At 37.4% G+C, this 15,638-nt stretch overlaps 1 protein-coding gene and 1 non-coding gene across 2 annotated transcripts; one reads left to right on the top strand and one right to left on the bottom strand.

Moving 5' to 3' along the window:
* Positions 1–1,558: 1,558 nt before the first annotated feature.
* LOC106392528 (terpenoid synthase 29-like) lies at positions 1,559–2,555 on the top strand. Its single transcript, XM_048755621.1, has 4 exons — positions 1,559–1,621; positions 1,718–1,814; positions 1,897–2,284; positions 2,366–2,555. Exons 1-4 carry the CDS (start codon positions 1,559–1,561, stop codon positions 2,553–2,555), a joined length of 738 nt encoding a protein of 245 aa, XP_048611578.1.
* Positions 2,556–11,748: 9,193 nt separating this feature from the next.
* On the bottom strand, positions 11,749–11,853 carry LOC125586676. Its single transcript, XR_007323212.1, has one exon. It is a non-coding gene; the product is annotated as a small nucleolar RNA R71 (small nucleolar RNA).
* Positions 11,854–15,638: the final 3,785 nt, after the last annotated feature.

Below are 15,638 nucleotides of genomic sequence, written 5' to 3'. Positions count from 1 at the left end.
GATTAAACCGAATTAAAACCGAGTCGAAACCACGTACCAACAAATCGCCATCCCGGGTCAGAGCCGGGACGGAACCCCGCTCTGATACCAAATTGTAACACCCGTCTCCTCTTCTCTCGAGAACGGTGTGCTAATAACCGAAAAATACCAAATTAAACCGATTTATAAAACCGAATAAAATGTCAAACCTTTTAATCAAATAATTTTTAAGTAAAACAAGTTTATAATTTAAAACCAAATACATAAAATCGAAAAGTTAATTAAAACCGAAATAAAATACAACGATCCCAAGACACCAATCCGTCCACATATCCAACTAGTCGTCATGTTCACCTGCAAGGGGAAGAAAGATGGGTGAGTAACTGGGGAGTTACTCCGTGAGGTATGGGATGCTAAACACGCAAACCACTGACTTGAGTAATAGAACTCCCACTATGAAAGTTTAGCTCTAACATGAACAAACAAGACGCCTAAAGCATCACACAAACACAACACAAACAATGCGATGATAGCATATAGCTAGTCCATACACCCCGCATCTCCTCATACGGATATATATATTCATACGCTGCGTCGCTAGTACAGTCTGTCTCTGTAACCCCACCCTCCAAAGCTGCGTCGAATGCAAACGTCTCTGCACCCACGCCCCACACAATCTGCGTCGCTAGCCCAAACGTCTCTGAGCCCCCGCCCACCAAAGCTGCGTCGCTAGTCCAGACATCTCTGGACCCCCGCCCACTCACATAGTCCCTACTCATAACTATGTATACATACATATATATATCACATCTCTTAACATCACGCAATCAAATCAACGGTTGAATCCTCTAGACCTCTAGTTCCAGTTTACAATGAATGAACTAACTAACAATCAAGACTCAAACAGACTCAATTCAAACAGACGGATCATGATTCGAAATATAAACTACAATAGAGAGAATTCTACACTGGTACGGGATTTACAGAATAGACCCTCACCTTTTCCACGGGTTCTGAAGAAACCTGAGGAAACGCCGAATGGACCTTGACGGCTCTAACAAAGAAACTCCGGAGCTCTCTGAAATTAGATCAATATGATATTCTGGCAGAGCTGAACCATAGAGCAAACAGATGAATAACTCAAGAACTGACCGTTAACTTTTAGATCCCTCCGTTCATAATGTACTACTATATGTCCTCTATCCATAGACACCAATTTTACTCCGATCGGACGCCATTTGCTTAACCAAAGTAGCTTCATCTCCAGGGTGGTCGTAAACGCAAACTGCACCAACACCTCTCACGAAAACAAGCATAACTCTCAGAAAATAACTTGGAATAACGATCCGCTTGCCGGAGATGATAGATAAGAGAATTAACTACTCACTGACGAATTTCCAGACTGAAAGATTTTGTTTCTGTCGAACGTTTCTCACTTACACCGAGACTGGTCGGAACTGTCTCTGCAACTCAACAGCTTTATTCTTCGCCAGAAGAAGAAACATTAACAACTTTCTAACCGTACGTACACTTGACGATCGAATAGATGATCTGAAAAGCTGGCATCGAGATCTTTCCAATGATATCTTGCCCGTTCCCTGGTTCCTTCTGTATCAACGGTATAACGCTGATGAAGTTGACTGTTTGCAGATCCGATCGGTAGATATAAGTTCCAAAGAAACAACCATAACTCTTAGATATAAATTCCAAATGACGATCTGCTTTCTGATACACATAGATCTATGCCATAATTGCCGGGGAAGATGATTTGGAAACAATCTCCATTATATTTGAGGTCTTCAGACTGTACGGTCATAACATGTCTTGTGGTACGAGTAATAGTTTTCCTGGATTGACATACATGTATTCATAACCTAATATATTTATTCAATTATAACAGATAATTTTTATTTTTAGATGCCTTCGATAGATTCAGAGGTGAAGATAGTAGGTTCAAGGAGACTCTAGCCAGAGATGTTAGAGGAATGCTACAGTTGTTCCAAGTAGCTCATCTGGGGACACCTTCTGAAGACATAATGGACGAAGCGCTGAGTTTCACACGGAACCACTTGGAGTCTTTAGATGGCCATAACGCATCCAGTGCTATTGCTCCCCATCTCTTCAAGCATATACAAAACGCACTATACATACCTCGATACGGTAACATAGAAGTACTAGTGGCTAGGGAATATATTTCTTATTATGAACAAGATGAAAGTCACAATGAGATCATTCTCAAGTTTGCAAAGCTTAACTTCAATTTCTGCCAATTTCTTTGCATCCAAGAAATCGAAACTCTCACCAGGTGACGTACTTATCTTCAATCTTGTTGATAGAAAGCGTTCCTGATTTCACTTTCCCAATGCATTTACGTGTAAGTTTACAGATGGTGGAAGGACTTAGATCTTGCATCTAAGTTACCTCACATTAGGGATAGAGTTGTGGAGTGCCATTTTATGTCTTTAGGAGCATATTTCGAGCAGCAATATTCACTTGGTAGAATCATAGTGGCCAAAATCACGATGATCGTGGTTGTCGTGGATGACACATATGACGCATATGCAACTCTTATATGACGCATATGCAACTCTTACCGAAGCCATTGCTCTTACAGAATGTTTGCAGAGGGTACTATACATACATAAGTGCGTATATTTATATGTACATGGGATTCTCCCGTAAATACCCCTTTCGTTTGTTTATAAGTTTTAAATCATTTTGTAATATATATAAAATTTTATTAAGTAGTTATTTTGTTTTCATCTTAACTAAATATGTACTTTCAAATATAATACTTCGAATCAGTTCAAATATTTTTTTTCTAGTTGAGTTGCATCTATTATTTCAAATTGAAAAGTGGTTTTTTTTTCTGTTTTATTTTAATTAGGTTAGAATTAGATTAACATTTGTAATTTCATTTAGTTGGGTTCATCCTCTTATTTTTGGTAGATATATATTTTTAAATATAAAATTTGATATATGTTATTCTGATTAAAAACAGAAAATAAAAATATAAAGTTGGATTTGCATTAACAAACATATTTTGTAATTTTTGAGAATTTCACATACATATATGAATGTTTATAAAATAATAAAATTCTTATAATCGGTTAATAATTTTTTTATTAAAAAATTTGAAGACATTTTATAATTTATATGTATGAAAGTTGAGTAGAATATTATTTAATGAGTTTATATTTTCTGTAATTAGGTGTATGATTTGACAAATATGATATTAGATGATCATTTTTTTCAAGTATTAATTTATTTTTATCAAAAAATAATAATCATGATAAAAATATTATTTTTTGAAAAATTAGTATCTAAAATATTTTATTTTTCAAATATTTTTTCAATTATGTTATATAGATAAACCTATATATTTTTAAAATTTTAGATATATTCTTTTTATATCTGTTTAGCGAAATAAAAATTATTTTATATATAAAAAAATTTATATATTTATATTTACAAATATTTATTTTTTTATTATTTTATGAGGCCATATAAATAATTGTTTATAATGGCAATTTGGTATAACTTCTAATTTATTAAGGGTGTCCATTTAGTGACTTTTGTGAGAATTATATAATATGTTTTAAATTGTTTTGAAATTTGTAAATATAAATATATAATTTATTAATTATCACTATATATTAATCTTAATTAGATATGTGATTTCAAATATAAATTATCGACTCAGTTCAAGTATTCACTTTTAGGTATATGACTTGCATCCATTATTTCAAATTTAACAACTATTTATCTGTTTCTTTTAGTTAGTTTATAATTATAATTATATGGATATGTTATATTGATAAAAAAGTAGAAAAATATAAGGGTTTTTTGCAAATATGACTCAAAACTTGAAGTCAAACACAAAACTAACCCATGTTTTTTTTGGAACTTTGGCTTGCCTCTTTCACCTCCAAAATTCAGATTATTCACGAAAATGCCATCACTTTTTTTTTTTTTTTTGGAAAATGCATATTTTTTTGAGCTGCGTAAAATATATAGGAAAAAATTACACGGTAACATACTTTTCACTTCTCTCTTAACACTCTAGCATACTTTATGCTGTGGTGTACTTTCAGGCTACAAAATTCCTAATTACCCTCTCAATTCTAAACAGTATGAGTTGATCCCATTTAATTAAATCACTGTCGAGTTTTTTTGTTTTCTCTTCTCCTCTCTCATTTTTTTCTCTTCTATTCCTCTTTCTCATCTTCATCACTGAAAAAAACAAAGAATCGTAAAATCAACCACCAATTATGAGATTTAATATTTTTTGTTTCTTGTCTTTTACTCTTTTTTTTTAGATTTATTAATTTTTCAGATCTGAAAAAATGGTGATGTTATAACGGAAGGTGATGACGTGACGAATTGGTGGTGGTGGCGTGATGAATCATTGGTCTCCTCGTTGCCGGTGGCAGAGCGTGAAGGAGGAGCAGAAAAGCTTGATGGTGGAGGACGAGACAAGACGTGGTCACACCAACTTTGGTGGTGCTGTTAGACAGAGAAGTCGCTGGACCATAACCAAAAATGTGCAAAAACCTATACCTATGCCCACAGTGACTTTGACCATAACCTCTCTTTTCACAACCTAAATCCTGACCACAACCACCCACCGATCTGCTATTCATAAAGTCTTTGACCACATGATTATTGGTCCTGATCTCTCTTCTCTCAACCGCAACCTTGACTCAACACGTTTTAATATTGACCACATCATCAAGTCTGACCATAAAATCTCTCTTTCTTGTCTATCTTTTTTTATGATTTGTATTTACGTTAACAAGAGCCCTCAAATCAAATTAGCTTAAATCATATCTTATGGTTACTATTGAGCCCAATACCCAATAAATCTACCAACAATTAATAACACCCAAGCAACTAATATATGTTTTTAACCATTTTCACTCTAGTCACTATTTCTCTTTCTTACCCAAAGGCATTTTCGTCAGGCAAAAACAACTAAAATCCAAAAGTAAGGTAAATAGTACATCTCAAGTGTAAAGTGCCTAAATATGTTAAGTTTTATGAAAAAGTAACCCATCATGTAACTCTCTCAATATATAGAGACAACTACAAAGTGGTTATGGAGGAGTTCATGAACACACATGGTCATGTGGCCACGACAAATTCTTCTGCGATGCCTCAGCTTTGCACGAATCTTCGACGTGTTCTACAAGGAGGGTGATGGATACTCTGACCCAAAGGAAAAATCGAACGCTATATGAACTCCTTGTACGTCCATCCAATACCGCTTTCAGGTTGACTCGGAATGCACACCAGTTCTAACTAAGTTGAACCTTCTTTCTTTTTTGGTACTTTCTACAAATAAAATTTCAACACTCCACTGTTACCATGTAGGTCTATCCGGGATGTTGTGTTAATCGTATGCTTATAAACAATAATTATGCATCTTTCATTCAATTCGTCTTTGTTATAAATTATTGTTTAATGCTGATCCTGATTTAGTTAAGAATGTGCTTTTGGTTTCTTAAGGGGTTTGTGTTTTATTGTTATAGATAGGTGTTTCTTTTTTTTCTTAACGCTATAATAATTATGATATTATAAGAAATATTACAAACAATTATACAGTAAACATTCTACCTAGCTTATGAAGATTCATGTTTGATTGCATCACTTAAACCGTTTTATGGGATCCACGCTTGACGGTACTCTTCGTGATATGGTGCAAAATCTCTTCTAAGCATTTTATTCATTAATTCGCATAATTCCGCTTTTTCGAAACCAGATCTCCTTGTGAAGAAACATTACGAACATTTAGTCAAACCATTGGACCAAAGAGGATTCCAGGATATATAGGTACTTCGAGCCTCAAAATTTCTATTTTATATTTTGAGTTTGTATTCAATATATATCAACGGGAGTGTTTAATCATTTTTTGGGCCATACAAGAGGATTCAATACCGTTGAAATACTTTTTTATACAAAATCATCAATATAAGTATTTTTACACACTTCTTTTATACACGTTAACCCTAAACAAGAGTTTGTGAGATCCTTCAATAAAGCTCTTTTAGGTATTTAGCAGCTTGTTAGACTATGGCCACTGCAACTACCATTTGCAGCGAGAAGACAGGTACACTCACTAACAGTCCACACGACCGTTGTGAAGTCTTGCATTTGCATGAATTTGTAAATGTGTAGCAAACGAATCTTTTACTAATAATCACTAGGAGGATATAATTGATATCTTATAAGCAAATTAAACTATTAAGAAAAAGTACGCAGTTTACTTTTTGAGACTGACTGAACCAAATTCGAAATATTTCTGTATTAAACATTTTTGATAATTTAGATGTATTCATAAACTCTTGTTTAGGGTTAACGTGTATATTGATGATTTTGTATAAAAAAGTATATTTGATTTACAATATAAAATACAATACAAGTATTGAGAGCATCTCCAAAAGACACTCTATAACTTCAAATATGAAGTTTTTGACTCTCTAAAAAGAAATTTCAAAACTTCAAATTGAAGTTTTTTAGAAGTGAAACTCTATATTTGAAGTTTCACTTGTCAAAACTTCAAATTTGAAGTTTCATATATTTAATTGCATTTTGGTTTGTCTCTACAATTACACATCACATTGTAATTCTTAAATATTTTCTCGTTTAATGTATTAATCTTAAAAATCTCATATCTCATAAAATTCTTTTTTTTTAATAATTTAGGCTTTACATATAAAATTAAACATAACCTTAAAATAAGAGTTCAAATATTTTAAAACTAGATTTAGACAACAACAGTACAAAAGAAACTTAATAACCAAAAATTTTTCAAAAATTACATGAATACATAACTATCACACAAATTTCAATATTACAACACACTAGTAGTCATGTAAATTTGATCCAGGACCTATAAAATCTCCAAAATATTGGCCAAACAAATTTTGTATAACCGAAGATAGTTTTTGTTTTGATGTTTATTTTGTACGATTCTTTTCTATCAGATCGAATGTATTCACTGAGTTTTAATATCGTTGATAGAAGTTAAGTCTTTTAGCACATATTATTTTCCTCTGTTTTCTCTTGTTCAGATCTAAACGTATTTAAATTTTAAATCACCTGATTTCAACAATTTTTAGTTTGTGATCTACAAATTAAAAATAAAAAGAGTCATTTTTACTTCGAATATACTAGTTAATCATATATGTATTGCGAATATATTTTTATGGAATAATATGGTATTTTTCATGACGTTAATATATTATTAGTTATTTCCATTAAAATTTGTATTCTAATATAACAATTTATTAAGTTAAACTGTTGTATTTTTTATATATGTGCTTTGTTATTACAAAACTTTTGTTTAAATTTTATGACTATAAGGACCGTAAATAAAATACAAATAGTTTTGAAGTTATGTTTGAAGTTTTGCTTTTTGAGAAGAACACTTTAAACTTCAAATATAGAGTTTTGGAAACTTCAAAATAGAGTGTCTTTTTAGAGATGCTCTTAGACAATTTATCTAAGAACAAGAAGATATGTAAGTAATGAAATATAAACTACTCTAGAAAAACTCGGATCCCCTTCTTCTTGTCCTTGGTCTTTCTTTTATAGGTCTCCAATGATGGATCATAACAACGACTTGATCTTTGGTGAGCATAAGTGCGTTTATGGTCGTCTTTTGACCTCCGTTAAACTATGGTTTGAATATATTAGCTCGGCGTGGGTCTCTTATGAGCTCGGATTGGTCCTTGGACCTTTGTGGGTATATGATCTTCTTTTGGACCCTAATGATACTGGGTCGGATTCTTGGACCGGGTATGGAACGAGATGAAATCTGCCTCTAACATTTATCAGTCATCATTTTATTCATTGCAAACAATTAATAAGAGTCACTGCCAAACCTCAGGAACCGAAATCACAACAATTGTGACAGGAATCTAAGTACTCCAGAAGATCGAAAGCTTCATCACCAGACCATATCCAGTGAGTTCCCATTGAAAGTTTCTTCATAAACGTCCCCTGTATCACAAAAAGAAAAGACCAATCTTGCCAATTATGGTAAAAAGTCCAATGAGCTTCACATGAAATGGAGTTTCGTCATCACCTTCTTCAGTCAAAGTCGCCATTAGCTATCCCCATTGAGTCCTCATCCCAACTGTAGTAATCAACATCTTACAAGACCCATATTTCACTTTGGTTCCAGACAAAAGGAAATCATTTTGCGCATTCACCATCACATTCTCACTCTCACCAGTCAAGCTGGACTCATCTATCACAACAGAGAATCCAGAGAGGAATAAACCATCAGCAGGAACTTGATCTCTAATCGCCAGATGAACAATGTCACTGGGAAGCGAGTCATAGATTGACATATTCTGTCAAAACTCGTTCCTGCTTACCTGAACACTGATCATTTTATTCTCATCATCCAAATCATGGCAGTGCAATGAATGTAACACACAACCAAGATAGTAGTAGCCAAATGCCAAGACCATCATGTGAGCCTTTAAGCCATCCTTCAGTAGCTATTCCCACAATCAAAGACACAAAAGCGCAAACACCAAGAATCATATTTTGAAGAACTTCCCACACAAACATCCAGAAACTACGAAGGCGAAACAGAGGAAGCTGATGAAGCCTTATATATGCATGAGACTGTGCTTCTCAATGAGGATATGCATGAGACTGTGCTTCTCAATGAGGAGAAGGTCATACCGAAGACACTGGAACAAAGCAAACGTGAAGATGGAATGTGGTACTTGGATAACGGAGCGAGTAACCATATGATGGGCGACATATCATATTCTCTAAATTTAAAGAAAACATCAAATGAAAAGTGAAGTTCGGAGATGGATCATGTGTCGACATCAATGGCAAAGGGTCGATACTATTTGAAGCGAAAACAGGGGAGCATAAACTCTTTACCAACATATATGATATATGGTGTTTTTGACATCATAGTGTATGTGTTTCTTAGGTTTTTTCCGTCTTCTATCGAGTCTGTCTAGTCCTTTTGTAGTCATTTCAGGTCTGGAGTAGGTAGAAGAGTGGAAAAGAGGATGCATGAAGAAATATGCCATTTTGGAGTGTTTTCACGCAGAACAGCCCGGCGGAGCGGCCCGAAGATTTTCCCACAGCGGAACAGCCGAGTGACTGCTCTCAACAAATAAGGAAACCTCCAAGATATTTTGGGGTTTTGTCCTAGCTATCCTATTTTTTCCCTCTAACCTATCGGCGCCTCCATATAAAAAGCCTACCTTATCTACTTTATATCTTACGCTAGTTTTTGCAAGAAACCTAGACTTGCATTTTTGGTGTTTTGCAACTTGTAAGGGAGAGGACCTCATCTCTCATCTAGAGAAGATCATCGTGAACCCTTTGTTTCTTATTCTATTTCTTATGCAGTATTATTCAGAAATCATGTTTTTGAAGTCTTGCATTATGATTGAGTAGTCTGTTAGCTCGCCTAGGTATTAGGGTGTTGATTACACGAGCTAAACATAGATAAGTGATTCCCTTGTATCTTCATTCATATAACTCTTATTGCTTGCATTAACTTGATCACTAATGTTCGAACCTAAGTTTAATCAACTCGCTAACCGCATAGAAGATAACTTGACATCATATGAATGAGCTTAGCAACCCTAGTCAGCAAAAGTAGATATTAGGGTGTTGAGTGAACTTATCAGGCTTGATCTCTAGGCTTGCCATCTCATTGATATCTTGCATATTTCCATTGTTTTATCATCCATTCACCCATGTGCATTTTGATCATATAGACTAGGATTTAGCCATGTTTAGGTTGCATTTTGCATACATGAGTCTTTATCAGGTATTGGAGTACCACATGGAGTTCTTGGAGACATTTGGGTGCTTTGGAGCTCAAAAGAGGTGATAAAGGTGATCATTGGACGAGCAGTGCATGGGAGTGACCTCACCGGAGCGACACCGTGAAGTCGCTGTGAACACCCCTTCAGAGCGACTTGGCCAGAGCGACACCCCGATGTCGCTCGCGTTTTCATCCTCGGAGGCCACGAGGAGCGACCTGACCTACACGACTTCCGACGTCCGCAGCGACCCCTCCAGGTCGCTCCCAAAGCCTGGAGCGACCTCTCGGAGCGACTACTGGAGGTCGCTGCGCGCCTTTTGTTTGCTCGACTTCATGTTTACTCAAGGGCCTTTTCGTCATTTCATTATGCACGTTTTTACTTTTCTAAACCTATGTTTTAAGGATTTTTTTTGGTAGCCACCAGGAGATTATCTTTTGTTCTTAGAAAATACCTTTGGAAAGTTCATCTTTTGAATCATTTTTGTTCATCTAGTTATTGCAATTCTGTGTTTCCAATTCATTGTTGTATCCCTCTGTATGATTAATCTGAAATCCAAAATGAGTTTAAGATGAATCATGAAGAGTAGTGAGTAATCACCATTTGAATTCATGGGCTAGGAAGATTAAGGGTGATTAGGTTAGAGCTAGGATGTTTTAGTGTAGATCATTCCAAAACCTTGCTAGTAGAGTAATCATAATGCATCTTCTGAGTTAGCTTCTCAAAAGTTGATCTTTAGGCATTTCCCACCCAAGAGGTGTTCGATGAAATGTCTGAAACACTCTTTCTAAGCTTTTAGCATATTTTGCCAAAGACATTTGTTGTTAGAAGTGCTAAGATAGCCTTAGACCTGTTAGTAATGATTGCTTCCATATTTTCAACCAAAGACATTTGTTGTTTGAAATGTGTTAGTAAATGAACATTCATCTAGACATAGAGTTTGTTTAGAATCGTGTCTAAGCTTAAGGTTGATAGTTTGATTGTTTGTCTGCCATCCTTAGTTTGAAACTTAATCACCCAAGGTCTATTCCTATGCCATGAGTCTTTTTCTTCTTTTAGTAAGAAGAGTCAACCAGTTTATTTCCTTACATCATTACCGCTTTTATTATTCTGAAACTGAATCAGTTTATTCATTAGCTAGAAATCATTTGAAATCATTGGTTCACTTAGATTGAGTGAGTACTTGCATTCTCATTGCTTCGATTCCTTAGAATTGGTTCGACAATCATTTATACTACAACATTTGTCTTAGGAGCCTTGAAAACTCCTAACATCAAATTGGCGCCGTTGCAAAATTCTGAGTAGATTTGAACATTGAGATTAGTCAGTTGCTTGAGACTAAGTCATTTTTATTTTCTTTTGTTACTGATTCTCCTTCTTCACCTCCCTTTAATTTACAGGTGTATGAACTTGAGGAGCAGGGGTCCATCAAACCTAGTTCCAAGAGCCGCAGACATCAGAGCTTTAGAGAGAGAGTTGCTAGAAAGAGAAGAGAAGAAGAGCAACATGCTCACTTGCAGAGATTGGATACTGATATGGGAGACATACCTCAAAATGATGCCAACACATTCCACAAAACCAACATCGAGCAGCTCGACCCATTGGCACTTATGACCGCCCCCAACATTCATGGTCATAGATTGGGAATCCGAGCACCAGCTGTAGCAGTCAACAACTTTGAGATCAAATCAGGACTCCTCAACGTGATCGAGAACAACAAGTATCATGGCTTGGCTCTAGAGGACCCATTTGATCACTTGGACAGGTTCGACAGCTACTGTGGGTTGTCAAAGACCAATGGTGTGTCCGAAGATGCTTAAAGCTCAAGCTATTCCCTTTCTCTTTGGGGGATAAGGCACGTTAGTGGGAGAAGTCTCTACCCAGCGACTCTATAACCACCTGGGATGACTGCAAGAAAGCATTTTTGGAGAAGTTCTTCTCTACTTCACAAACTGCTAAGCTGAGAAATGAGATTTCCAGCTTTCAACAGAAAAACTTGGAAGGATTCAGTGAAGTCTGGGAGATATTCAAGGGCTACCAAGTTCAATGCCCACCATGGCTTCTCTAAGGAAAGCTTGCTGAGCACTTTGGAAGGTCAAGAAGTGCTGTTTTTTATCAATAACAATGGTAGCTGGTACAAAAAAAGCCCAACTTTCAGTACAACAACTACCAACAAAAATCCTATTCCAACAACCAACAGAGTGGTTATCAGCCTTGGAACAACCAACAAGGCATCTACCAGCCTCAACAAAACCCTCCTCCTGGTTTCAACAACAAAGGACACCATTCTTCCCAACAACAAGCTAATCCTTCTACCTCCACTCCTTAAGTCAGCAGCACTGATGCCCTGATGAAACAAATCTTGGAGTCTAAGACAAGAAGTGAGAAGCATGTTGGCTATGAGTTGAAGAACCTTCACTCAAAGATTGATGGAGGCTACAATGAGCTCAACAACAAGTTCAGAACCTTGGAGAACCAGTTTCCTGCCATGAACACTCAACAAAATCGCCAACAAGGTTTTTCACCTGAAAATCTGAGCAAAACCCCAAGGAGATCATGAAGCTATCACCCTCAGGAGTGGTAAGGAGTTACCTCAGAGAGCTCTCACCAAGGATGCTGAGAAACAAGGTGAGGGGGTTGCCATCAACATAGATGATGAAGTGGTGATTGTTGATGAGAAAATCAATGATGAAATCTTGGAGAAGATTGTGGAAGCCAAAGTAAAGGAAAGGTTGGGGAAGAGAAGAAAACAGTGAAGATGGTGAAGTTGTTGCTCCAGCAAGTGGGAATTCTTTTGTTCCTCCTCCCTATGAACCCAAACTTCCATTCCCTGGTAGATTCAAGAGGCAGATGCTAGAGAAGTACAAAGCTTTTTTTTGAGAAGCAAATGAGTGAAGTTCAAGTCACAATGCCCATCATTGATGCTTTCATGCTGATCCCTCAATATAGCAAGTTCCTGAAGATGTGTAGCTGCAAAGAAGAAGGAGATAAGGGCATGATGATTCTCACTCATGAGTGCAGTGCCATCATCCAGAGGCTTGTTGTTCCAAAGAAGCTAGAAGATCCAGGATGCTTCACATTACCTTGTGCTCTTGGACCTATGGTCTTTGATAGATGTCTCTGCGATTTGGGAGCTAGTGTCAGCGTGATGCCTTTTCTGTTGTTAAAAAGCTTGGTTTCACTCAGTACAAGAAGTGTAGACTGTCTCTGGTATTGGCTGATCTTTCAGTGAAGTACCCTGTGGGTATCTTGGAGGACCTCCCCGTTATGGTTGGAAAATATGAGATCCCTACAGACTTTGTGGTGCTTGAGATGGGTGAGGAAGCTGCAGATCCTTTAATCCTTGGAAGGCCTTTCTTAGCTACAGCAGGAGCAATTGTTAATGTGAAAGAGGGCAAGATTGATCTCCACTTGGGTAAAAGGCATGTTCTTCACTTTGACATCAAGGAGGTAATGAAGAAACCATAGTTCAAGGGCAAGTTTTCTACATTGAAGAGATGGATGCCCTTGCTGATGAGCTCCTTGAAGAGTTAGGTTTGCTGTTGAGAAGTCCTTTGTGTCCCAGAACCAGCTTGTTCCGAGGCTAAAGCCTTTCCTCTCAACGAAGACTCTTGTCTCTCAGGTTCTTGCCTCTCAGCATCCGACTTTCCCTTAGTTTTCTTAACCATTGTACCTGAGAAATACAAAACTTGGAAAGGGATAAGTGGATTGACTTTGCAAATGTAAACTTCAAGAGGCAACGTAAAGAATCACAATTCTCTCATCTTTTCATCATGTGAAAATTACAAGACATGTAAAATTCAATAATCAAAGTAATTCTAGAATGAGAGGTTCTCTAATCAAACCTTTCAACACCTAACATACTAACTGACCCACTAACACACTCAATTAGGATCAATTTCGAAAGCCCCAAATCCATGAACCCTAATTTTGCCAAAGTTCAAATTAAGCTCAATTCCACCATCAATTCAACAACCAACTTGATATATAACCTTCCTAGTCATTTTACCACAATAAAGCAAGAAAATGACCAAATTTCGATTTTCAAATTCTAGAGTTCATGGACCTACGAATTTGAATTTAAAAACAACAATACCTTGGTTTGGATGAAAGGAAATGGGGAATGGGTGGTGAGGAATAAACTACAGGGGCGAAAGCTTGGATTTAGAAACAAGAACTAGGAGATTTGGGTGAGAATTGAGAAAGTTAGGAGATTTTTGGTGTGGGTTTGTTTGAGAGAGTATGAGTGTTTGTGAGAGGAAGGGAGAGTGAAAGAGATGAAGGTCGTGGGTCTGGGTAGGTCTAGGGTCGTCCGGTTAGGTTTAGGGCTGGTTAACTTGAATTAAACCGGACAAAATCGAAGAGGGACTTACCTGGACCGGCTCGGGAGCGACTTGAGGGTGTCGCTGTGAGAAGTCGCTCCCGGGTCGTTTTCGGGTCGATCGTGGCGTCGTGTCGACGAAAGGGCGAGCGATTCGGAGGTGTCACTCTGAAGACGTCGCTCTGATCGACAGAATTGCGAGCGACCTCATGTGGTCGCTGCGAGACGTCGCTCCCGAGAGCGATTCTCGAGCCCCCAGAGACAAAAATGCGAGCGACTTGGACCAGTCGCTCTGATCACGTCGCTCCCAGCTGGAGCGACCTCGTGGCGTCGCTGTGGAACCTCGCTCCCTACGCTCGATTCTTTGCCTTGACCGGATCGATGAACCACCTGAACACTACTTCAACACTTTCCCTTTTTTTTTTATGAAATATGACGAAAATGAAAATACAAATGCAATATGTACATGGATACGCATGGGACTTCCTCCCAAGTGAGCTTGTTTTAAGTTTCTAGCTTGACTTTTCCTCCTTTTGGATTAGGCTGGGGTAGGATCAGACAGTGGAGTTGGAAACTCCATCTTCCTCAGGTTCATCTGCCATGTAGAGCTTAACCCTTTGCCCATTGATTGTGAAGTCTCTTCCATCAGTACTCCTCAAAACTATTGCTCCATATGGCTTAACCTCTTTGACCTTGAAAGGGTCGGACCACCTTGACTTAAGCTTTCCTGGAAACAATTTCAGTCTTGAGTTGTAGAGAAGAACTTTATCTCCTTCTTTAAACTCTCTCTTTAGGATATTCTTGTCATTAAAAGCTTTAGTCTTCTCCTTGTAGATCCTTGAGTTTTCAAAGGCATCCATTCTTTATCTCATCAAGTTCTGTAGCTGAAAAAACCTTTTCTCCTTGGCACTCTTGATGTCAAAGTTCAGCAACTTTACTGCCCAAAGTGCCTTGTACTCAAGCTCCACTGGCAGATGGCAAGCTTTCCCGTACACTAGGTTGAAAGGTGTAGTCCCCAGAGGTGTCTTGTAAGCTGTCCTATAAGCCCAAAGCGCATCATCAAGCTTAACTGACCAATCCTTCCTTGTAATCCCCACAATCTTCCCAAATGGACTTGAGCTCTCTGTTAGAAATCTCAACTTGACCACTTGTTTGAGGATGGTAAGGAGTTGCCACCTTGTGCTTAACACCGTTCTTCTTAGAGAAGTCCCAGCAGTTTTGTTGATGAAGGAGAGACCCTCCATCACTGATTACGACTCTTGGAACTCCGAACCTTGGAAAGATGGTGCTCTTGAACATCTTGATTACCACTCTTGCATCATTGGTGGGACTTGCAATAGCTTCCACCCATTTTGAGACATAATCAACAGCTACCATGATGTACTTGTTTGCCATGTGATGATGGAAATGGGCCCATGAAGTCAATACCCCACACCCATCCACATCAAACATCTCAACTTCAAGGATTGGTATTCTGAGGCATCTCATTCCTCTCGTGATGTTTCCCCTCCTTTGGCATGAATCAC

This window comes from Brassica napus, chromosome C4 (assembly GCF_020379485.1).
Source record: "Brassica napus cultivar Da-Ae chromosome C4, Da-Ae, whole genome shotgun sequence".
Lineage (NCBI taxonomy): Eukaryota > Viridiplantae > Streptophyta > Magnoliopsida > Brassicales > Brassicaceae > Brassica > Brassica napus.
This window is presented reverse-complemented; position numbering and strand designations above follow the sequence as displayed.

Coding starts and splice junctions, on each gene's coding strand:
- LOC106392528 (XM_048755621.1), top strand. CDS start 1,559: ATGATATCTTGCCCGTTCCCTGGTTCCTTCTGTATCAACGGTATAACG. Junction 1,815..1,896: donor TAACATGTCTTGTGGTACGA/GTAATAGTTTTC, acceptor TTTTATTTTTAG/ATGCCTTCGATAGATTCAGA. Junction 2,285..2,365: donor GAAATCGAAACTCTCACCAG/GTGACGTACTTA, acceptor GTAAGTTTACAG/ATGGTGGAAGGACTTAGATC.